Below are 24,654 nucleotides of genomic sequence, written 5' to 3'. Positions count from 1 at the left end.
ATAGTGTCTATCAAAAGCTTATCATTTAAAATTCATGGACACATAAAACCACATAAGCACTTATAGAGAGGCTGGTTATGTAACTTTTGACGTAGCAATTCAACTTCAATACAGTAATCCTATGATTTTGTAGACCTTGCTTTAACGGACTTGGATTTAATGGACAAAATTTCAGGTCTATATGTCATATGTGAAAATTAACACCCTGTTAATTATAAATACTTTTAACCAAGATTTACTTATACTTGATTAACATCTTATTTTTTTTTGTTGTTAATTCAGTTACTTTTAACACATTTTAGCGAATAGGCCATATATTGGGAAAAAACACTGTAGTAATTTTTCCGACATAAATAAATATTACATATCTACAACTATAGTCTACATATTTAAATACAAGAATCACCGCTCGTAAATAATATTCAGTAAATGATTAGCACGTGATCACACCACATCACGTGAGGTTAATTGGTTCTGTTGTGTGGTTGTTACTTTCTGTAGCAGTTTCAACATGTGCCAGTGTTCCCACTGCACTAAGCCATGCCCCAGCTGTGTGCATTTGTTTACTCTTGATGACTGGCAAATGCATGCATTTACTAGACCTACTTGATATAAATTTAAAATTACTATAATGCATATAGAAAACTTTTCTGTGAAATTAGACTTTTCATACATACTTAATTTTAATTTTACAAATGGGTCTACATAAATAAAAACAGGTAATACTAATTTGTCTATTTTAAAACATATTTTTTTTATTGATTTCAGAAAGAAAGGGAGAGGGAGAGAGAGACAGAAACATCAATGATGAGAGAGAAACATTGATCAGCTGCCTCCTGCACACCTCCTACTGGGGATGTGCCTGCAACCAAGGTACATGCCCTTGACCAGAATTGAACCTGGGACCCTTCAGTCTGCAGCCGACACTCTATCCACTGAGCCAAACCAGTTAGGGCTCTTTGAGACTCTTGACTTTTTACTAGATGTCTCAGTTCCGATTCCGGTCAAGGGCACTTGTCTGGTTTGCAGGCTCAATCCCCACCAGTAGGGAGCGTGCAGGAGGCAGCTAATCAATGATTCTCTGTCATCATTGATGTTTCTCTCTCTCTCATTCTCCCTTCCTCTCTAATATATATATATATATATTTAAAGGGTACGGGGGTTTTATTTTCTGTCTACTTAGGTAATCAAAGCATCCATATTGCCCAAAATGGAAATTCTTATATTATTTTTATAATCACAAATAATGCCAACTATATTCTCATTTAAAAAAAGGCATACTTTTATGTATGAAAGTGAAATGTATACTAGTGTATTTATCAAGGAGGTAGTGTTCTTTTTGTAGTTTTTTTTTTATTTGCACAAAAACCACTTATATTTATTTGGCTTATTATAGGAAAATACTAGTCTTTTACCTTCCTTTTAGATGTAACCTTCTGTAATGGAAGATGATTGAAGATAAAGGGCCTCGTGTTGCTGACTACTTTGTTGTAGCAGGATTAACTGATGTTTCAAAGCCTTTTGAAGAAGAAATTCACTTCAATGATGCCTGTCATAAAGTAGCTAAACCAAAAGAACCTATCACAGATGTTTCAGTTATTATTAAATCTCTTGGGGAGGAAGTGCCACAGGATTATATGTGTATTGATGTTACCCCGTCTGGATTGTCAGCTGACCTCAATAATGGAAGTCTTGTGGGGCCACAGATTTATCTTTGCTATAGAAGAGGAAGAGATAAGCCTCCACTTACAGATCTTGGGTAAGTCATTTTTTAAAATAATTTTTGTTTCCCTGGCTGGGTGGTGCAGTTGGTGGTGCTGTCTCATGCACCAAAAAAGGTTTCAGGTTTGGTTCTTGGTCAGGGCATGAACAGGAAGCAACCAATCAATGTTTCTCACATTGATGCTTCTTTCTCTCCTCTCTTCCTCTCTCTTGAAAAAAATCAATAAAACATATTCTCGAGGGAGGATTAAAAAACAGTTATTGTTATTGTTATAGATTCTGAAGTTAACTGTTTAATATTTTTTAATTAATAAATATATGACAGCTTTAGAAAAAGAAATACATACGTAATCCAGAATCCTGTATTCTATCACTTTGTTCATTATACCTTTTCAGTGTCCCTTTGTCCTACAGGTTCCCAGAACTTTCATCTTCTCTGAGTTTCTTTCTATTAAAGGTGGGGGGGATGTTCTGGCCAGTGTGGCTCGGTTGAGCATCATCCCGTACACCCGGAGATTGCCAGTTTGATTTGCAGTCAAGGCACATGCCCAGGTTTCAGACTCAATCTCCAATAGGAGGTGTGCAGGAGGTAGCCAATCCATTTTTCTCTCTCTGTCTCCCTTCCTCTCTCTATAAAATCAATAAAAACATTTTTTTTTAAAAAGTGGAGAGAATTTGAAAAACATTTACAGAAAAGTACTAGAAAATTAATGTATTATCCGGATCATAAAATTTTAAATTATTTTTATTTTTTTTAATATATTTTATTGATTTTTTACAGAGAGGAAGGGAGAGAGATAGAGAGAGTTAGAAACATCAATCAGCTGCCTCCTGCACATCCCCCACTGGGGATGTGCCCGCAACCCAGGCACATGCCCCTGACCGGAATCGAACCCGGGACCCTTCAGTCCGCAGGCCGACGCTCTATCCACTGAGCCAAACCGGTTTCGGCTAAATTATTTTTAAAGTACAAGAAAAGGGTGGTTTTTAAGCATGTGATATAATGATCATTATAAATGGATAAGTCTGCATCAAACAAGGATCTTGAGGTAAATTAGTGCTTTCCTTAAGATACTATATTGAACTTGGGGCTCCTTTTTAATATGACAGATTTATTGAGAATTCACATACCATATAGTTCACCCATTTGAGGTGAACAGTTCAGTAGTTTTTAGGATATTTATGGAGTTGTGCAACCATCACCACAGTAAATTTTAGAACATTTTTATCATGCCAAAAAGATACCCTGTACTCACTTTAGTAACTTTTCAGTTCTCCCGAACCCCTTCAGCTCTCGGCAATCACTAGTCTATTTTCTATTTCTATAGATTTGCCTATTCTGGACATTTTATATAAATGGAATCAGTGTGTGTGTGTGTGTCTGACTTCTTTCACTGTTTTCAAGGTTTATCCATGTTGTAGCATGTGTCAATACTTTTATCTCTTTATACAGCTGAATAATATTGCATCTTATAGATACACCACAATTAATTTATCCTTTTTCAGTTGATTGTGGGTTGTTTATATGTTCTGGTTATTATGAATAATGCTTCTGGAAATACTCATGTGTAAGTTTTTGTATGGACATATGTCTCAATTTCTCTTGTATATTTACTTAGAAGTGAAATTTCTGGGTCATATGGTGTCTGTGTGTTAAACCTTTTGAGAAACTGCCAGACTGTTTTCCAAAGTAGTTGCACCACTTTGCATTCCCACTCGCACTATACTGGTATGAAGCTTCCAATTTCTCCACATCTTAGCCAACATTTTGTTTGTCATTTTAATTATAACTGTCCTAATGGATGTGAAGTGGCATCTCATTGTGGTCTTGATCTGCATTCACCTGTTGGCTAATGATATTGAGCATCTTTCATGTGTTTATTTACCATGTGTAAATCTTTGGAGAAATGTCTATTCAGAATTTTTAATTGTGTTGTCTTTTTATTGTTGAGCTTTGAGAGTTCATTACATGTTCTAGATGCACATTCCTTACCAGGTAAATGATTTACAAATATTTTCTCCCATTCTGTGGGTTGTCTTTTCACTTTCTTTATGGTATACTTTGAAGCTGAAAAGTTTTTAATTTTGATGAGGTCTGATTTAACTATTTTTTCTTTTGTAGTTTATGTTTTGGTATCGTATCTAAGAAGGCTTTTACTAGTCTATGGTTAAGGAAGGGGTTCAATCTTACCCTTTTGCATATGGATATCCATCTGTCCTAGCACCATCTGCTGACGAGAATATTCTTCTCCCATTTTCAAAAATTAATTGGCCATAGATATATGGGTTTATTTCCGGACTCTCAATTCTATTCCATTTGTCTACATGTCTGTCCTTAGGCCAGTACTAGACAGTTTAGATTACTATAGCTATGTAGTTAGTGTTTACATTGTGTGTAAGTATTCCAACTTTGTTCCTCTTTTTCAAGATTGTTTTGACTATTCTGGGCCTTTTGAATTTTAATATTTGTTTTAGCATCAGTTTGTCAATTTCTGCAAAGATTTGGGTTCTTTTAAAAGAGGAATATATGCATGTTTTACATATATGTAAAACAGGATTATATAAATGTAAAGACATAACTTTTTGTAGTAAAAGAGGAACAAAATTTAAAAGGTAGAAAAATAAGATCCCCACAGGAAAACTGAAAGAAAAAGACCAAAGAAAGGCCAGTAGTAGCTCTAAAAATGTCTTCAAAATGGATGAAGAATTTATAAGGGATGAAGATTAGCCTTCTTGTTTTCATTGCTGTGTTACAAAAAGGGATAGGTTCATAACTTACAGTGTTTTGGTTAAAAATAAGGAAGATATCACCATCCCTACTGATGTTGCCAGAAGGGGCTATAAAAGTTCAATCTCCTAATATATTAAGTTTGAAAGAGGATATGTAGTCATGTTTACTAACACTGCAGGGAAGATAAGATGAGCTCCTGAATTGTCTTCTACTTTTAAAATTCTATCATTAATGGCTGATATTTAAAAAGTTACATTAAAAACCAGTCTTTATTCTGTTAATTCATGAATTAATTGCAGTAATTTTAAATTGGTTGCAAAAGAGCTACTGTATTGCTTCATATGACATTCACATATTTAGTAAATGGCATAGGCAGTAAAATATCAGACATATGTCATAGCAACATCTTTACTGATACAGCTCCTAGGGCAATGGAAACTAAGGAGAAAATAAATAAATGGGACTAAAAAGCTTCTGCACAGCAAAAGTAACCACCAACAAAATAAGAAAGCATGAGAGAACATATTTGCCAATGTTATATTCGATAAGGGCCTGATCTCCAAAATTTATAGGGAACTCATACATCTTAACAAAAGGAAGATAAACAATCCAGTCAAAAAATGGGCAAAGGACTTAGACACTTTTCGAAAGTGGACTTACAGAAAGCCAAGAGACATATATGAAAACATGCTCAAAGTCACTAATCATCCGAGAGATGCAAATCAAAACAACAATGAGGTACCATCTCACACCTGTCAGAATGGCTATCATCAACAAATCAACAAACGACAAGTGCTGGAGAGGATGCGGAGAAAAAGGAACCCTCTTGCACTGTTGGTGGGAACGATGCAGCCACTGTGGAGAACAGTATGGAGTTTCCTCAAAAAATTAAAAATGGAACTCCCATTTGACCCAGTAATACCACTTCTAGGGATATATCCTAAGAAATCAGAACCACCAATCAGAAAGGACCTATGCACCCCTATGCTCATAGCAGCACAATTTACAATAGCTAAGATTTGGAAACAGCCTAAGTGCCCATCAGCGGATGAGTGGATTAAAAAACTGATACATCTACACAATGGAATACTACACTGCTGTAAAAAAGAAAGAACTCTTACCATTCACAATAGCATGGGTGGACATGGAGAACATTATGCTAAGTGAAATAAGCCAGTCAGGGAAAGATAAATATCACATGATCTCACTCATTTGTGGACAACATAAATGAGTTGAACAACATAAACTGATGAACAAAAATAGAGACAGAGAAGCGTTGAACAGACTGTCAAACTTCAGAGGGAAGAGGGGGTGGTAAGAGATCAACCAAAGGACTTGTATGCATGCATATAAGCATAACCAATGGACACAGACACTGGGAGGGGCCGGGGGGGAGTGAGAGTGGCCGGAGAGGTCAATGGGGGGGAAAAGGAGACATCTGTAATACTATATGTAATACTTTAAACAATAAAGAATTTTAAAAAAAGAAAGAAAGTAAACCAGCTGTTAAATCTTGATTAGATAAGTTGCTCCTATGACCACTGACTATCATCAGAATTTTAGCTTGTGAATAAAATGAAGGCACTGTTGCAGATTCTCATTTGGGTGTTGGAGTTCCCTAGAGTAGAGATGAGGAATTTTCCAAACATAAGAAGGATTCTGGAATAGGAAAGGACTTGAACTGAAATGAACAACTACTTTTATAGCTACCCGTATATGTTTGTTATTGTGAAGAATATGACATCATTCTTGCCTTTTAAATCTTAGTTTATTTTTTTATTTTTTCAATTACAGTTTACATCCACTGTTTTTTTTAGTTTTTTTTATTTATTGTCTAAAGTTTTACATATGTCTCCTTTTTCCCCCACTTGACCCCTCCCTCCCCCCAGCCATTCCCACCCTGGGCAAGTCCCCACCACCCCAGTGTCTGTGTCCATTGGTTATGCTAATATGCATGCATACAAGTCCTTTGGTTGCTCGCTAACCCCCCTCCCCTGCCATTTGTCTCTAGATCTATTCTTGTTCATCAAATTATGTTGATGATTATGTCCCACATATGAGCGAGATCATGTGATATTTATCTTTCTCCTACTGGCTTATTTCACTTAGCATAATGCTCTCCAGTTCCATCCATGCTGTTGCAAATAGTAAAAGCTCGCTTCTTTTTTATAGCGGCGTAGTATTCCATTATGTAGATGTACCACAGTTTTTGAATGCACTGATCTGCTGATTACATCCACTATTATTTTGTATTAGTTTCAGGTGTACAAAATAGTGGTTAGATAATCATGTACTTTTCAAAGTGTTCCCCCTGATACTTCCAGTACCCATCTGGCACCATACGTAGTTATTACAATATCATTGGCTATATTTTTTATGCTGTGCTTTACATCCCTATGAATATTTTGTAATTGCCAAGCTGTACTTGACCTCAGTCCCTTGACCTTTTTCACCCAGTCCCTCAACCCTCCTCCCCTCTGGCAACCATCAGTCTGTTCTCTGTACCTGTGGGTCTGTTTCTATTTTGTTTGTTTATATTGTTCTATGATAGTATAACTAGTAACAAGTAGTAGGAATTTGAATTCAAATGTGTGTAATTCCTCTGTTACAATACCTTTTTTAAAGATTGTAAAAACAAAACAGAAAAAAAGCAAAATCAAAAGGAAAAGGAGGAATAAGCAATTAAGCCAACAACAGGATAAACATAGTCACTGCGATTAAGCATCCAAGTTAGCTCTAAATTTTCCACACAAAAAAATGTTTGTTTGCTGATAGCCAGGACAAAAAGGGAAACTAAAAATTATTTAGCCTGGCAGGTGTGGCTCAGTGATTGAGCATTGACCTATGAACTAGGAGGTCACGGTTCAATTCCCTATCAGGGCACATGCCCAGTAGGGGGCGTGCAGGAGTCAGCCGATCAATGATTCTCTCTCATCATTGATGTGTCATCTTTCCCTCTTCCTTCATCTCTGAAATCAATAAAAAATATATTTTAAAAATTATAACAGGAAGCAATAATTTGACCAATTTCTGGTACTAAATTTTCTTTGTATAATGGATTTTATGAAAGGGGACACTGATTGCTATTGAGGACATTGCCAGTTACAACCATTTCTATAGCAAAAACACAATATAGTAGACCTTAATTTTTTTTTTTTGTACTGATGCCAAGGACTTAGCTTTAAAGTCTAATCAGTGAATTCTGTGAAAGAATTGAACTATATTATTTAATCATGACATTTTCTTTGTTTCCCCAAGTACTTTAAGTATAGTATTTAGAAGACTTAAGGAATGGATGCCTAGCCTTCCCATTATGAAAAGCATATGATTTTTACCACAATAAGGAAGCAGGGAAAAACCCATGTCTTTCCTCTATACTTTTGAGGTTATTTTCTCGTTTGAAAGACTAAAATTATCTCTTAAATTTGAGGCAAGTATTGGAAGTAAAAGTGTGTTGGCAGGTCCTTTACCTTCTGGTTAAAGAGCTGGTAAAATTTTAATTTTGGCCACAATACAAAGTTGCTTTTTCCCAAGAAGATGCTTGGGTTTAGAGACAAAAATAAATATATAAATCCATTAAATGGAATGCTAAAACAGGAACCTTTGCACTTAATCATTGCTTTTGTTATGTCAACAAAAGTTAATCTGAATTTTTCTTACATTATTTAAATCTTGGTAGGGAAAAGTTATCCTTTAATTTTATATGGGACTGTGCAATTCAAATTTGCAAAAAGATTGAAATCTTGGCTACATTTAAGGACCAGTTCATGATATCTGATAATATTACCTTTCATTTGAGAGTGCTTTGTGTTTGTGTATTTACTTATTTTATTTATTTTTTTAGGGTTTTATATGACTGGAAAGAAAGATTGAAACAGGGGTGTGAAATTATTCAGAGTACTCCCTATGGACGCCCTGCAACTATTAGCGGCAGTACCTCATCACAAAAAATTTATATCACTTACCGAAGAGCCTCTGAAAACATGACTCAGAATACATTGGCTGTCACCGACATATGTATTATTATACCCAGTAAAGGAGAAAGTCCACCACATACATTCTGCAAAGTCGACAAGAATCTCAATAACAGTATGGTAAGTGATTTCTTTGCATTGATAAAATTAGCCACTGATGAAAAGACCATAATGTAAAATCTTTGTTTGGAAAACATTATAGCACAATTACTGAATTAAAAACATGTTTTTAAAGTATTGGATATTTTATTTTTAGGAAAATATTTTAGTTGTACTTTCAAAAAGAGCTACGCAAAAAGCCTTTTTTAATTGGACAAAAAAAATTTTCCCCTATTGCAAAAGTAATGCACTCCAGTGGTTGACAAACTGTAGCTCGCGAGCCACATGTGGCTCTTTGGTCCCTTGAGTGTGGCTCTTCCACAAAATACCACGTGCGGGCGCGCATGTACAGTGCGATTGAAACTTCGTGGCCCATGCGCAGAAGTCGGTATTTTGTGGAAGAGCCACACTCAAGGGGCCAAAGAGCCGCACGTGGCTCGCGAGCCGCAGTTTGCCAACCACTGCACTAGGCCAAGGTTAACTCCTCCCTCCACTTGTGCACTAGATCCCATATCCTTACCTATTTGAGGACATGGCTTCAGCAATTCTCCTTATTTTCCTTGTGAATCACCAATTTTTTTTTTCTCTATTGCATGTAAACCATGTTTCTCCCATCTTTACAAATCTTGACTCCTTTATCCCCCCCACCATCTATTGCCCCATTTCATTGTTCTCCTTTATAACAAAATGTCTCAAAGATTTAACTATATTTTGTCCCCTTCCTTACCTTAATTCTTCAGTTAGGGTTTTGTCTCCACCATCCCACCAAGATTGCTCTTGGTTTTTGTTGTTGTTGTGGTGGTGGTTTGTTTGTTTAATTTTTGTTGTTGTTGATAGTATTACAGATATCACCCATTTCCCCCTGTTGACTCCTCTCCTCCCAGCCCCTACCCACTCCCCACCCCCAGGAAAGATTGCTCTTATTGAACCTAATGATTAGTTCTTCATCTTATTTTCAGTAGGTTTTGGCATAGATGATCATTTTGTCTTGAAACAGTGACAGAAAGGGAAGATGTAGTCTTTTTCTATGTACTCTCTTGCTTTTTCCTCCTACTTCACCAATCATTCTTTTTCTGATGCTTTTGCTGATGTCTTCCCATCTCCCTAAACTCTATTGCATGTAAACACAATGGAATGCTCCAAGGGTTAGTCTGCAGACCATTTATCTTTACCATCTAAACTTACAACCTTGATGATCTAAATACAGGCTATGTGTGGATGACTTCCTAAATGTATGTGTCTACTAGGTTTCTAAACCAGGAAGGAAAAAAACACACACATAATCTGATGTACAGGAGGAAATGTGTGTTGAATTCTTTAAGTTCCTACATAATTTTTATACCTTGCTTACAGCTTTGGCCTAAAAACAAACAAACAAACAAAAAAAAAAACCCTCCTCTACTTCTCCACCTCCCATTAAGCTTATATATAGAAAGAGTTTTCAAGAATTATTAATGTGTGGCTCAGTGGTTGAGTGTTGACTCATGAACCAGGAGGTCAAGGCTCGATTCCCAGTCAGGGTACATGTCTGGGGTTTCAGGCTCAATCCCCAGGAGGGGGCATGCAGGAGGCAGCCGATCGATGATTCTCTCCCATCATTGATGTTTTTCTCTCTCTCTCCCTCTCCCTTCCTCTCTGAAATAAATAAAAACATAATTTTACAGAAAGAATTATTAATGTTTAAACTTTGAACTATAAGCCTTGAATGATGTGGATTTGGATTTATTTAGAATGGAATAATATTTTAGAGCTGGAAGAGAACTTATGAATAGTCAGTCATGTGGTGCAAAAGTGCAAAAATTTGTAGTTTAGGATATGTAGTCCAGGAGTTTTGAGTCATGCAGCTAACTCTTGGCAAATTTGGGACTCTACTCAGTTTTTGATTCATTGAGAGTATTTTTTCATACTCTATGCAAATGGCTCTTGCTTTACAATCTTTTAAAAATGTCAGTATTTGATTTAGCAAGTTTATTTAGAAAATTGGAGTTATTAACAAAGCAAGCAATTAAATCATGTACCTAATTCCTGGGGAAAATAAAAAGCATCGGAAGGTATGTTTTTGCCGTGTTAACACAACACAGATAGTTTCTAGGTTAAACATTTAAAGTATTTTTGGAACAATGGATTCCCTACTTTCTTTTTTGCTGAACTTTGTATGTGAAAAAATTTAGAAAATCCTCTTTTAGTTTTGATATAATGGTTATTTTCCTCCAGCGCCCCATAATTTTTACTGTACCTCTGAGCTTCTATTTTTCATTTTAGAATATTCTTTTTGATTTCTGCCATATCCAAATGGCCATATAGCTTCCTTGTTATCATCACAAAGGTTATCACTGAAGGTTCTTTAATCTTCATGAAATTTGGCTTATTGGGAACTGGAGTTGAGACTTTTCAATAGAAAGCCCTTTATTTATAAAGTTTTTACTCACCTGGTAAACTAAAAGTCCAGTTTGACTTACATTCATAATGTCCACCTGACTTTTACACATTCATTCTTTTGATACAAAAATACTAAAACATTTATAAGAACAAAATTCTAACACAGTGATGAGCATAATTTAATATCCTAAGCACAATTTAATACTTTATCTCCTGGAGACACAGAAAAAATGTTTTATGCCCTGGCTGGGTAGCTCAGTTGTTTAGAGCATTGTCCTGATATGCCAGGGTTGTGGTTCCATCTCAGGTCAGGCAGGGCACATACAAGAATCAACCAATGGATGCATAAATAAGTGGAGGGAGCAACAAAGCGCGATATTCCTCCCTCCCCCTCTCCCTCTCTCCCCCACTCCCTCTCTCCCTCTCTCCCTCTCTCCCCCCTTCTTCCTCTCTCTCAAATCAATAAATTTTTAAAAGTAGGGAAATGTTTAAGAAAGCAAGAAAAATTTCTTCATGAGGAGCCAATATATTGCATCATTTGTAACAGCCAAAAGGAAAAAAAAAGGAAACAGCCTAAGTGACCATCAGTAGAGAAATGGGTAAAATAAACTGATTCATTTATTAATAGAAAACTATCCAGTAGTTCAGATGAAGGAATTAGATCAAATTCACTAATTCTCAAAAACATGTTGATGAGTAAAAAAGTAAGCCATAAAAGTATATATTCAGTATATCATCACGTATGTAAAATTTAAAATGCATAAAACAATAATACATACACATAGATGTATATATTTGTACAGTAGAACTTTTTAAGTGCATGTAAATGAAATGCACTGGCTTTCTGGAGAACACAAAGGAGTGGAAGATGAGGTTTTTGCTAAACCTGTAATTTTTTGTTTCTCTATAAATTAAAATATCTGAAGCATATGCACCCCTATGTTTATAGCAGCACAATTTACAATAGCTGAGATCTGGCAACAGTCCAAGTGCCCATCAGTAGATGAGTGGATAAAAAAGCTGTGGCACATTTATACCATGGAATACTCTGCAGCAGTAAAAAAGAAGAATCTCTTAACCTTTGAGACAGCATGGAGGGACCTGGAGAGTATCATGCTAAGTGAAATAAGTCAGTCAGAGAAAGACAAGTATCACATGATCTCAACTCATATGTGGAATCTTAAGTAACTAAATAAACTGATGAATGGAGTGGATCCAGAGATATGAAAGCATGGAACAGAGTGAGGAATCTCAGAGGGAAGTCGGGGAGGGTGAGTGGGTGTGAGGTAATCAACCAAGGATCTTGTATGCATGCATATATGCATGGCCCATGGACACAAACAATGGGGCAGTAAGGACCTGGGGTGGGGGACAAGGGCAGGCTGGAGGGGGGCAATGGGAGGGGGGTAAAGGGGATATATGGAATACTTTCAACAGTTATTTAAATATATATATACCTGAAGCAAATATGATAAATTGTTAACATTTGCTAAATCTTGGTGGTAAGTGGGTGTTTGTTATAGTAGTCCCTTAATATTTAAAAAATATCTCTTAGCCCTGGCCAGTGTGGCTCAGTTGGTTGAGCATCGTACTGTGCATCAAAAGGTCGCTGGTTCGATTCCCAGTCAGGACACATGCCCAGGCTGTGGGTTCAATCCCCAGTTGGGATGCATGCAGGAGGCAATCAGTAGATGTTTCTCACATAGATGTGTGTGTTTTTTCTCTCTCTCCTTCTCTCTCTAAAAATCAATAAAACATATTTAAATATACATTTCTTTAAGTTTATTTTCTCCATATATTTGTCTTCAGTGCTGTGAATCTGTCCTCATGTACTGGTTTATAGAGGTACTCTATCATGTGTGCACAAACATGTCCTGACTCATTTAACACATATTTATTGAGCATTTCTACATAGTAGGCACAGTTTTAAGTGCTACAGATACAGTAGTGAATAAAACAAAACCCTTGCCATCATAAAACATATTTTAGTGGTGAGAGTCAGATAATAAATAAGAAAATATGCAATATGCCCAATGGTGGTAAGTGTTATGCAGGGAAGAAAAGCAAGAAAGGGGTGATAGGGAGGACTGGGAAGGTTAGATGAAGGCTTGTTATTGTATATAAGATGATGAAATAATAAAGTGGCCTTTGAGTTAAGGCCTAAAGAAGGTAAGGAAATGTGCTATGTGAATATATCTGCAACCACCTAAAGTCAAGTGGTGAGATATCCCAAGTTACATCTCCATTTCAGACTTCTCACCTTAGCTCCATATGATTCTTCATTTGGATGTCTAATAGATTTTTCAAACTTAATATGTGTAAAACTGAACTCCTTTTCTTTACCCCAAAATTTGCTTTAGCCAGTCTCCCTCATCTCAGTTACAGGTGGGACTAGAAAATTGAGACTCCTTTGGGAGTAGCAGTTATTTAAAACCAATGTATGAGATCATTTAGAGAAAGGAAGGAACATAAGAGATCACATTTAATGATCAGGAAAAGAGAGAGGATGCTACAAAGGAGACTGAGGGCCTTAGCCAGGTGGCTCAGTTGGAGTGTCATCCCATACACCAAAAGTTGTGGGTTTGATTGCTTTTGGATTTGATCCTGGTCAGGGCGCACATGGGAGGCAACCAGTTGATATTTCTCTTCCCCTTCCTTTCTCTAAAATCAATAAAAAATATTTATCTTTAGGTGAGGATTTTAAAAAAGAAGACTGAGGGTTGACCATAAATTTGATGGAAAGGGACCTGGAGAGTGTGATGCCTGAAAAGCCAAGAAAAGAAAATGTTTCAGGAAGGGAGTCATTAGTGGTATCAAAATCTGCTGAGGGGTTGGATAAAATGAAGACTAGGAACCAACTACTTTATTAGATTTGGCATCATTAAAGTTGTCAAGGTGTTCTTTTAAGGAATGGTGAAATTAAAACCTGTTTTGGAATGGATTCAGGAGAGAATGGGATATAAGGAAATGGATATGGCCGATTACTACTCAAGTTTTGGTATAAAAGAGCTGCAGAAAAGTCTGGCAGTGTCTAAAAGGGGTTATGGAATCAAAAGGAAGGTATACATACTAGTAGATAATTCCTAGTTTATCACTTCTGCCCAAATTTTGGACTTAGCATAAAATCTAAATTTTTGTGGCTTATTTTTGTTTTAAAGGGTCAGATTTTCATGTTATGCTTTTGCTAGGAAAAAATACGTTAAATTTTACTTCTGAGAGAAAAGTGGGCAGTAACTCCAATAAGATGCTCACAAAACAGCCAACTGAAAATAGCTAACAGAGAGCAATCTTTTACATCTTAGATACTACATACTAGAAAGATCAAAGATATTCCATTTTATTAAGTTATTACCTTTTAAAATTAATTATATTTTCTTTTTTAATTCAGTGGGGATCCGCAGTATACTTATGTTATAAAAAATCAGTGGCAAAAACTAACACTATATCTTACAAAGCTGGTAAGTAGAATTTTTCATGGATTACTTAATATATAAATGTATTATCGGGGCCAGTAATATAAAAATAAACAAAACCCATCTTACAATGTGTTAGTATCAGGACTGAGACTATAACCTATGTCTTTTGATTCTGTTTTGTTTTCATCCATACAGTTAATGGGAGATTAATGTTAAAAGAAGGCATGAATTTTTAAATATTAGGTTTAAATAAATAACTAATAAGTAGAAATTCTCTTAAGTTTTTAAATCAGTAGAAAATGGGGAAAAGTATTTTCTAATTAAATTAATGTTTTAATATATCAAATTTAGTCAGGTCTATAGTTCATATGTGTTTATAATAATCTGAAATATTATAAGCTAATTTGTGATTCTATAATACATAACTGAAATTTTCAATTGCCAAAAACCTCAAAATAGCAAACAGTCTCATCTTATTTGTAGAGCAGATTCAGTCTTTTAAACAATACTAGAGGCCCGGTGCACAAAATTTTTGCACGGGTAGGGTCCCTAGGCCTGGACGGTGATCAGGGCTGATTGTTCTGCGTTGCCCCCTGTTGGTCAGCACACATCATAGAGAGTGATCAAACTCCTGGTCTCCCGGTCGAACTCCCAAGGAGACACTTTGCATATTAATCTTTTTATATATATAGATAGTTTTAAAATCACATCATAGACTATTACTTTCTGTTCTAGCTTTGATTTTTTTAAGATCTATGTACAATTTATCACTATTTCTGAACTACTTAAAGCCTATACTGTAGCCTTATGACCTAAGAAAGTAGTAGACAATTAACCGTAGACCCTCATAGGATCTACTGGTTGGCCAGGATATAGTTAGAGAATTTGAGAACTGCCTTGACCCTTAGTATATCTAGTTCATCTCACTTTATAAATGAGAAAAGCAGAGTCTTACAGGTATATGATTTGTTTGGAATCACATAGATATTAGTGGCAAACCAACCACTGGTATTCCTAATTTTATGATTTTGCCTTTAAGGTTCTATCTAGTGATGGTTTCCACTTGACTTTTACTATTCAAGTTCAGGGAACCTATTTTCTATTTCTAGTCCCACAAAATCCAGTACAAGACTCTGCTGGATGTTGTGTTCAGTAGAAGATTTCTAGACCACTTTCTAGACTAGTCTATTTAATATGAAATCATAGGTCACTTAAAACTCTATCTTCATATAACTTGGGGTTATTCAGAAGCCGGATTTGAGTTGATACTATTCTGAAGACATCGTTAATATGTGACTCTTCTATTTTTATTAGTATTTTTTTTTTGTATTTGTGCTAGAAGTTATGTATGTACTCCTATAGGACATCTATTTTAATGTGTAAAACACCCTGAGGGAAAGTTATTGAGAACTGATGAAATGGATATATGCAGGTAACCATATTGAAAAAATTAAAAAATAGTATATTCATGTGCTTTAAGGTGGTAGTTTGACCACAAACTGAATTTTTGAATATGTGTGTATATATATTTCTTTAGAATAATCTTTTCTTGTTTGCCTTACTTAAACTTTGTGGATGAAGCTTGAGAAATATTAAGCAGTTAATATGAATCATTATATTTGAGGATTAAAAATCTATATAAATCCTACTGAAGCATTCAATTATTTGATGAACATACAGGATGGAGTCAAAGGAGGTTCACAGTTGTTCATATGGAAAATAATGCATTAATTAATAAATAATAATACAAGAATAAACTTTGTATTTTGCATACTCACAAACATAAACCTACTTTTGCCTCACCTAGTATATGTAATGGTTTGAACTTTGAAATGTGTTAAATAAAGCATTTCAGCATCATTTAAATTACAAGCACCTAATTTAAGAGATGATGACCTAATATTTATTGTTTTTATAGGTCTAATTTGTAGATATCCTCAAGAAGATTATGAGTCATTCTCACTCCCAGAATCTGTTCCCCTATTTTGTTTACCAATGGGTGCAACTATTGAATGTTGGCCATCAAATAGCAAATACCCTCTCCCTGTATTTTCTACATTTGTGTTAACTGGAGCCTCAGCTGAAAAGGTACTGTGTGTTTTAACAAATTATATCAGGAAATTCTTTTACACTTTAAATTTAAGTTTTATGTAATGCAAGGAACAGTAGGAAAACATAACTGATTAAATTGAACCTATAATACACACCTCTTTCATTTGGTTGAAGTAACTATATCCAGGGACAAAGGAAAAGAGAATTTTTATGCTGTACCATATACTCAAATGCTTTCTTGTGAATATGGTGAAAGATTTTTAATTGTCATATGATGATCCTTCATTGCTTTATTTTTTGTAATATAGAAGCTTTGAAAATAATACAAAATACATTATTAATAATCAATGCTATTTAGAATCATAGGCTGTTATAGCTGGAAGGGGCCTTGGAAATGTAGTCTGACACTCTCTTTTTGTAGATTGAGAAATTGAGATCCAGAGAAATTTAGTGAATTGCCTGAAGTTGGAATTTGTATTTCCCTATCTAAAATTGTCCCACTATCTACTAAATAATAGTTCTTAATAATTTTCTTATAGAGAATATTGATACAATTTATTTCACTTTCTATGAAACAAATACAATTTAATTGAAACACCTTTTTGAAAAAATATAGAGATATGAGAGTAGCACTTGTGTAGTTTTAAATTTTTATTATATTTTTTAATGTACTTCAAGAAAGCAAAGAGTGATGTTTGTTCACTACAATGTTCCTGGTACCTAGCACCTGGCCTAACTCAGAGACATATAATGGCTCATAAGTGGCCTGGCTCACCCATTAAATATTTAACTAATGATATGATTTGAATAAATGACATAAAATGTATTCAGTAAATATATTACTTGTTTTCCAGGTCTATGGTGCTGCTATTCAGTTTTATGAACCATATCCTGAGGAGAATCTCACAGAAAAACAGAGACTTCTATTGGGTTTAGCATCATTGGCAGATGGGAAGTCTGACAGTTCCAAAACAGTTCACACTAATAAATGCATCTGCCTTCTTTCTCACTGGCCTTTTTTTGATGCATTCAGAAAGTTTCTGACTTTTTTGTATCGTTATTCCATCTCTGGACCTCATGTCCTTCCAATTGAGAAGTAAGTTAGAAACCTTCTTGGTTCAGAATGTGGCAGATCTTTCTATTATGTGTGGTATATTTGTACTTGTAATTGAATTTTACTGGTAAATTTTATATGGAAACTAGATTTGTCAGGAGTTATTTGGAAAAAAGAGTTTGGTGGTTTCAATCAGGAATATTTCTCTATTATACTTTTACAGTCATGCTATTTTTAATAACTTTATCTCTAACAAAATAAGTATTTCATTTTTAAAAAATATATATTTTTTATTGATTTCAGAGAGGATGGGAGAGAGAGAGATAGAAACATCAGTGATGAGAGAATCATTGATCAGCTGCCTCCTGCACCCCTCTACTGGGAATCAACCCTGCATCACAGGCATGTGCCCTGATTGGGAATCAAACCATGACCTCCTGATTCATAGGTTGACATTCAACCACTGAGCCACACTGGCTGGGCATTGTTTCATTTTTTTGATGTTCTTGTGAAGTTTGGAGATCCTAATTGGAATTTTTAAAAAATAGTTTTATAATTCTTATTTTGCATATAATTTGTGTTTATTATGGACCTTTAAAAATATTCCTCACTATTTTTAGATGTAATGAATTTAAAGGAAAAATTAGACAAGTGCATTCTTTTTAAAATTTTAGTAATTTACTTTAAGGTCATTAAAATATATGAATGATTTTTCAAGTAGTAAGATCTGATGCAAATGAGATCTAAATATCTACATTGTCTGACTATTGTTTATTTTATTTTAAAAATATATTTTTATTGTTTTCAGAGAGGAGTGAGAGGGAGAGAGAGATAGAAACATCAGTGATGAGAAAGAATCATTGATTGGCTGCCTCCTCCATGCTCCCCACTGGGAATCTAACCGTGACTTCCTGATTCAGCCACTGAGCCAAGCCAGCAGAGAGGACTGTTTGTTTTATACCATCAATCACTTAAGCTCTTTTGTGTTCTTAGGCAGAATTCTCTGACTCTAATGACAGTTGGAAAGTGATAGAATTATCCTAAGTACATTGGTGTACAGGATTATTCTTTAATTTTTTCTTGTACTTTTCCAGTCTCAGTATTCCAGTGCAGCTCTCAGTGTTTTTGGTTTCAGGACCCCTTTATACTCTTAACAACTGAGTTCCCCCAAGGAGCTTTTCTTTATATCTGTTGATATTTACTATAGTAGAAATTAAAACTGAAAACTTAAAAATACATTATTTTTAAAAACAATAAACCCACTACATGTTAACATAATATTTAAAAAAAAAAATAACTGTTTTCCAAAGCAAAAAATGTTAGAAGAGTGACATTGTTTTACATTTTTATAAATCTAATGTCTGGATTAATTAAACACAGGTAGATTCTCATGTGTGCTTCTGTATTTAATCTGTTGCAATATGTTGCCTGGGTCCAAGTATATGAACCTGGCCTTACGCAGATAAGTAAGTAGACATTTGAATAGTCTGTTCAGAAAATGGTGGGTTTCCCTTTTTGTTACTGCACCCAGACATGACAAGTAGAGTTTATTATAGGGGTTAGCAGACATTTGGTTCTGTGTAAAACATCCATGGAGACATTTAGTCCACATTGACCCATTTACCTACCCCATGCGCCATTACTAGCTGGTTACTGAGTCAGGGATTATTACTGGCAATACAGCTACAGCAGTTATTAGATCAGTAAAATTTGATAGTATTTCTTATGTATCAATCCTGTAAAACCAAAATTATAAATAACTGTTATGGGCTATCTGAACCCAAAGACGTTTTCTAAGCATGGACATTTTTGACAGGACCAAATATAAAGAATACTTTGTCATGTACCAAATATGCTCATGGATGTTTTTCATAGAACCAAATATTAAGGACCTTTTGGCATGAACTAAATATTTCTGTGGACTCAGTTGCACAAGTGCTTTTCTTCAAGACAACCATTGTACTGCTACGCACAGCAGAAGTGCTTTATACATACTTCCCCTTCCATCACAGGTTATTTTTTATTATTTTTAATATACTTATTGATTTTAAAGAGGAAGAGAGAGGGAGAGAGAGAGATAGAAAAATCTGTGATGAGAGAGAATCATTGATTGGCTGCCTCCTGCACTCCCCTACTGGGGATCAAGCCTGCAACCCCGGCATGTGCCCTTGACTGGAATCGAACCCAGGACCCTTCAGTCGCAGGCCAATGCTCTATCCACTGAGCCAAACCAGCTAAGGCCACAGATTATTTTTTTAAAAATACACTGGAGCCCTGGCCGGTATGGTTCAGTTGGAGCGTGGTCCCGTACACCAAAAGGTGGCGGGTTCGATCTCCAGTCAGGGTGCCCATACAGGAGGCAGTTGATTTTTCTCTCTCACATCAATGTATGTGTCTCTCAAATTCAATCTACATATCCTCCCGTGAGGATTAAAAAAAAAAATTAGTTTTGACCGTGCAGATCCTCCATGGATGGGTTTTGGAGATCTTTAGATGTTCATGGAGTACACTTTGTTTCTGCTGTTCTAACAACTTCAGATAATTCAAGCAAAAGTGTGTCTTGGAACTCGTTCCCCTCATCTTTTTTCTTAGGTTATAAGTACCTTCATGGCATAATATACTTTTTTTATAATTCCCAAAATGTCTGGCAGTGTCTTACACATAGCAAGCAGTCAAAACATGTTTGTAAAATTAATACATTTCTCTTTTAATGTCTCTATCCTGTTGAAATTATCCCAGTTCTGTAACAAAGATGATTTTGAAATAATACTTAAGAGAAAAGTAATACAGAAATAAAATAACTTTTTTCTAAAAAAAAGGATTTTTCACTAATGTTGCCTTTTTTCTTTTTCATAGTGCTCAAAACAAAACACATCAATCTCACTTTTTATCCATTTCTAGAAAAAAAACCCCATAAACTCAATAATAGAATTTTTAACCTGTTATTAATAGAAAGAACAGGCATTCCTTGGAGATATTGCAATTTCCAACCCAGACCACTGTAATAAAAAGTGTTGCAATAAAGTGAGTTGTAATCTTTTTACTGGTGGAGAGTTTTGCATTTAGTTTGTAAAAGACACATCTATAAAGTTGTAAAGCGAAGTGCAATAAAATAAGGTGTGTCTGTATATTGTTTATCTTTTAGAAATAGTAAAACTATTCCATTTTTCTGGAGCACTCTAAATGGTGTTTCACTTTTAAAATATGAATAGTTGACTAACGTGTATATTACAAATGCACTGTCCACATCTCCGGTATGTTATATATTATCTACTTAGGGAGAGGTAAAAGGTAAAATGGCTTTTGAGATATTCATGACATAAACATTGTTGAATGTGAACAACTATTAATATGAGAAGTTATTGAATTTAAGTAGAAGCAACTTTAATGGGACAAATTATTTTTGGTTGTTTGTTCACTTGTCTTCATAGTAGCAGGGATTTCGAAATTATAGGTTCACAGAGCTTTTGACTTAACTTGGACTTATGATGACATGTTGACCTTTGTAGCATATGGTACTCACTTTGGGATTAATTGGTTTTTTGTTTGTTTGTTTTTAAGGCATATTTCTCATTTTATGCATAAAGTTCCTTTTCCATCTCCTCAGAGACCACGGATTTTAGTTCAGGTAAGATTTTCTTGATATAAGTGCCCTGTTGAATGAACTATTGGCTCTGTCAAAATGTAACATAGGAATAAAAATTTTAAATGGGGAAAAATGAGATTGAAAGAGAACAAGATGCTAATTTATTTTGGAGTTTGGGCCCTTCTTTCTTTAATAAAGGGTTGCAGAGTTAAAGAAGTAGGAAGCCGTAGACATTTTGAACACAAAAAAGGAACTTATTTTCTTAAATTTGTTCTCAGTGTTTGAAAGTTTCTCAATGGTTTTGGCATTAGTCCCTAAGATAAGTATATTACAGTATATCGAAGGGAAAGTTGTGTATTTTCATATATTGCATGAAGGAATGCTCATATCTTTGTGATGGGGGAAGTTTAAAATGAACATAAATTATTTCCCCATCTCTTTTTCCCAATTGACTTTCTTCTTTTTTTTTCTTTTAATCTTTACTGTTGAAAGTATTCCATAGATCCTCCCCCCCCCCATTAACCTCTTCCAGCCTGCGACTTTCTTTTCTTGTTCATATTTTTCGTCTTGATATGAAAATTTCTGCTTATTCAATCATCATTTATAAAGTGATTTACATTAAGACATTTTCATGTAACATCACTATGTGTGCTGTACTAAATCTATTGCAGCCATTATTGGGGTGTCATTCAAAATTAGAAATCATTTGACAAATAGATATTTACAAATTTGTAAAAATTTGCATAAATTTGAAAATGGGGATAAAAATAACTGCATTATTATATTGATACAGATAAAATATCTAGAAAAATATCATTTGATAAGTTTTATTATCAGTCTGCATATTTACATATTAATTCTATCTTCTTGGTATTTAGTGCCAGAATATATGTAACAGTCAGTTTGAATATGCATAAAACATTTGTTTTATAGCAGAAGTTGGCAAAATGTTTCTGTTGAGGACCAAAAAGTAAATATCTTAGTGTTTACAAGCCATTTGATCTCAGCCCTGTTGTTATTACACAAAATCGGCTAGAGGTAATATGTAAATGATGAGTTCCGATGAACTGTTCATAAAAACAGGTAGCCTTTGGATTTGCCCTGGAGGCCATAGATTTCCTAACTCTGGTTTTATGGTATTAAATTAATAATTTAGTCTTTCAATACAGATTTGTTAAAATGGCATTAGGGAAACATTGAAGAACAGAAGAAAAGATACAGGCTTTAGAATAGAAGAATTAGTAGTCAGAAGAGGTCAGTAATCAGGACATATTTTCAGGATCTTAGTAAGTGATTATACTGATGAATGAATATATTGAAACTTCATCATCATTAATCTATATGTTTTTACCAGAAAGTTGTGTTTAAAGTTTATCTTTATATTTCAAATACTTTATTTTAAATCTTCTTCCAGTTATCACCACATGATAGTCTGATCCTCAGTCAGCCTGTTTCTTCACCTCTTCCACTAAGGCAAGTAAGACTTCATTTCTGTTTACTTCTCTAAATCTAGTGGTAGCTCAAATAACATTCAAATATTTTCTCTCTTTCCTAAGTAAAATTTCAAATGTTGATGTAAATATTTTTATTTAACTGTTTTTTATCTAAATTCCATTTACTTAATATTTAGTTTAACATTCTTAAAAAAAGAAAGACTTTCGAGGTAGTGTTTGGTATTTTGTGTATCGGTTTGTTAAGCACTATTACATAAATAGGTACATATGTATGTAGATTATGAAAACAATTATTTTTAGCTTTAAATATTCTCTGAAGAATATCCAATGTAATTAACTTTCCATTTAATCTCAAAATAAAAAGATACGTATAAATATTAAACCATGGGGTAGAACAATGTATTTCATCACCTTAAAAAGAGAAATTATGAAATATATTTTTTCTGTGATATCATTTCTTGAAATTTAATTAGCTGTATAATTTTTCTTGCAGAGAAATAGCTACAATATAATTATTTTGTAGCACACATCTAAGGGAGACTAGGTGCCATCTTTGACATTAATTTTGTAAAAATTGCAGATTATTTCATCACTAGGTCTTGGTCCAGAGTGATCAGTGTTTCCTTAACCGTTGTTTAAGCCAAAAATAAACTAGAAATACTAAGACTATATTAAAATGATTCTAAATTACCCAAGGACTTTTTTTTTTTTTTTGCTAACAGCTTTTTTGGTATATATTTCACATATTATACAATTCACTCAATTAAACTGTACAATCTACTGGTTATATTCACAGAGTTCTGCAACTGTCACTATAATCAATTTTAGAACATTTTAATCACTCTGAAAAGAAGCCCTGTATGCTTTAGCAGTTTACCTTCCCTATTTCTCCCATCCCTACACACGCAAACACACGCACCTCCCCAACCCTTGGCAACAGTTAATCTGTTTCTGTCTCTACAGACTTGCCTATTCTGAACATTTCATATAAATGGAATCATATAATATTTGACCTTTTGTGTTTAGTTTCTTTCACTTAGCATAATGTTTCCAAGGTTCATCCATGATGTAGTGTGTATCAGTACTTCATTTCTTTTTAGTTGCAACAAATATTTCAGTATATGAATATACTACATTTTATTTATCCATTCATCAGTTGATAGACTTTTTGGCTACTATGAATAATGCTGCTGTGAACATTCACAAGATTTTTGTGGACATATGTTTTCATTTCTCCAAGAGACTTTTGTTACTAATTTTGCTTTATTTTAAAAAAATCCAGTGAAGCCAATTATTTAGCACTAGAGGCCCGATGCACGAAATTTATGCAAGAGTAGGCCTTCCTTCCCCGGCTGCCATCACCAGCTTCCCTCTGGCTGCCAGCAGGCACCTGGGGCCCGGGCTTCCCTTGCAGCCCCAGCTTCGTCTGGAAGGATGTCCAGTCGAATTAGCATATTATGCTTTTATTATTATAGATATTACGCTTTTGTTATTATAGATTATATAGACAAAACACTGGTTGGCTTACAGAGTTATTTGTCAGCATTTTGTTACTATACAGATGTATAAGTGGTTTTTTAAAAAATATATATTTTTATTGATTTCAGAGAGGAAGGGAGAGGGAGAGAGGGATAGAAGCAGCAATGATGAGAGAGAATCATTGATCGGCTGCCCCCTGCACAACCCACACATGGGATCTAGCCAGCAACCCAGGCATGTGCCCTGACTGGGAATCAAACTATAATGTCCTGGTTCATAGGTCTATGCTCAACCTCTTAGATGTCTAAGTTTTGGTTATGAATTTGCTTTGTATTTATATCATTACTTGATAGCTCTTGATTTCATATTACTATTATTATTACAATATGAAAGATTATTTGTAATAATATGGGAGGTGGGCCTGTAAGTCATGTAGTTTTTTTTTGTTTTTTTTTACTATTATAGTGGGAGATGAGCCAAAACTTTCATTGAAGGATTTGCTTTCAATCAAAGCATACTTGTTATGAATTAAATTCTTTATTTGGACATTATCTACATGGTAGATCTTCATATATAAAATAAAACATAATTTTTCATTTTCCATAATGAATACAATGCAGAAGAATTCAATGATTTTGAAACTTCATAAAACGTCATTGTTTTCATAGTGTGTTTCTGATGCAGTTTTCCCTACATAAGATCAGCAAT

General features: G+C 34.6%; 1 protein-coding gene across 36 annotated transcripts in view; it reads left to right on the top strand.

Moving 5' to 3' along the window:
* The window catches only part of DENND4A (DENN domain containing 4A), a 106,724-nt gene that overhangs the window by 37,777 nt on the left and 44,293 nt on the right, over positions 1-24,654 (top strand). For 33 of the 36 annotated variants that reach the window (XM_036305320.1, XM_036305302.1, XM_036305292.1 and 30 more), the window contains 7 exons: positions 1,427-1,759; positions 8,298-8,547; positions 14,294-14,363; positions 16,240-16,409; positions 17,228-17,469; positions 20,989-21,055; positions 22,428-22,486. In XM_036305320.1, the coding sequence (XP_036161213.1) occupies positions 1,449-1,759; positions 8,298-8,547; positions 14,294-14,363; positions 16,240-16,409; positions 17,228-17,469; positions 20,989-21,055; positions 22,428-22,486 (1,169 nt within the window). In that variant the 5' untranslated portion in view covers positions 1,427-1,448. Of the gene's footprint in view, positions 1-1,396; positions 1,760-8,297; positions 8,548-14,293; positions 14,364-16,239; positions 16,410-17,227; positions 17,470-18,806; positions 18,894-20,988; positions 21,056-22,427; positions 22,487-24,654 lie in introns of those variants that run through there. The other 3 variants (XM_036305233.1, XM_036305224.1, XM_036305342.1) reach the window with 3 other exon arrangements.

This window comes from Myotis myotis, unplaced genomic scaffold, assembly GCF_014108235.1.
Source record: "Myotis myotis isolate mMyoMyo1 unplaced genomic scaffold, mMyoMyo1.p scaffold_m19_p_1, whole genome shotgun sequence".
Lineage (NCBI taxonomy): Eukaryota > Metazoa > Chordata > Mammalia > Chiroptera > Vespertilionidae > Myotis > Myotis myotis.
This window is presented reverse-complemented; position numbering and strand designations above follow the sequence as displayed.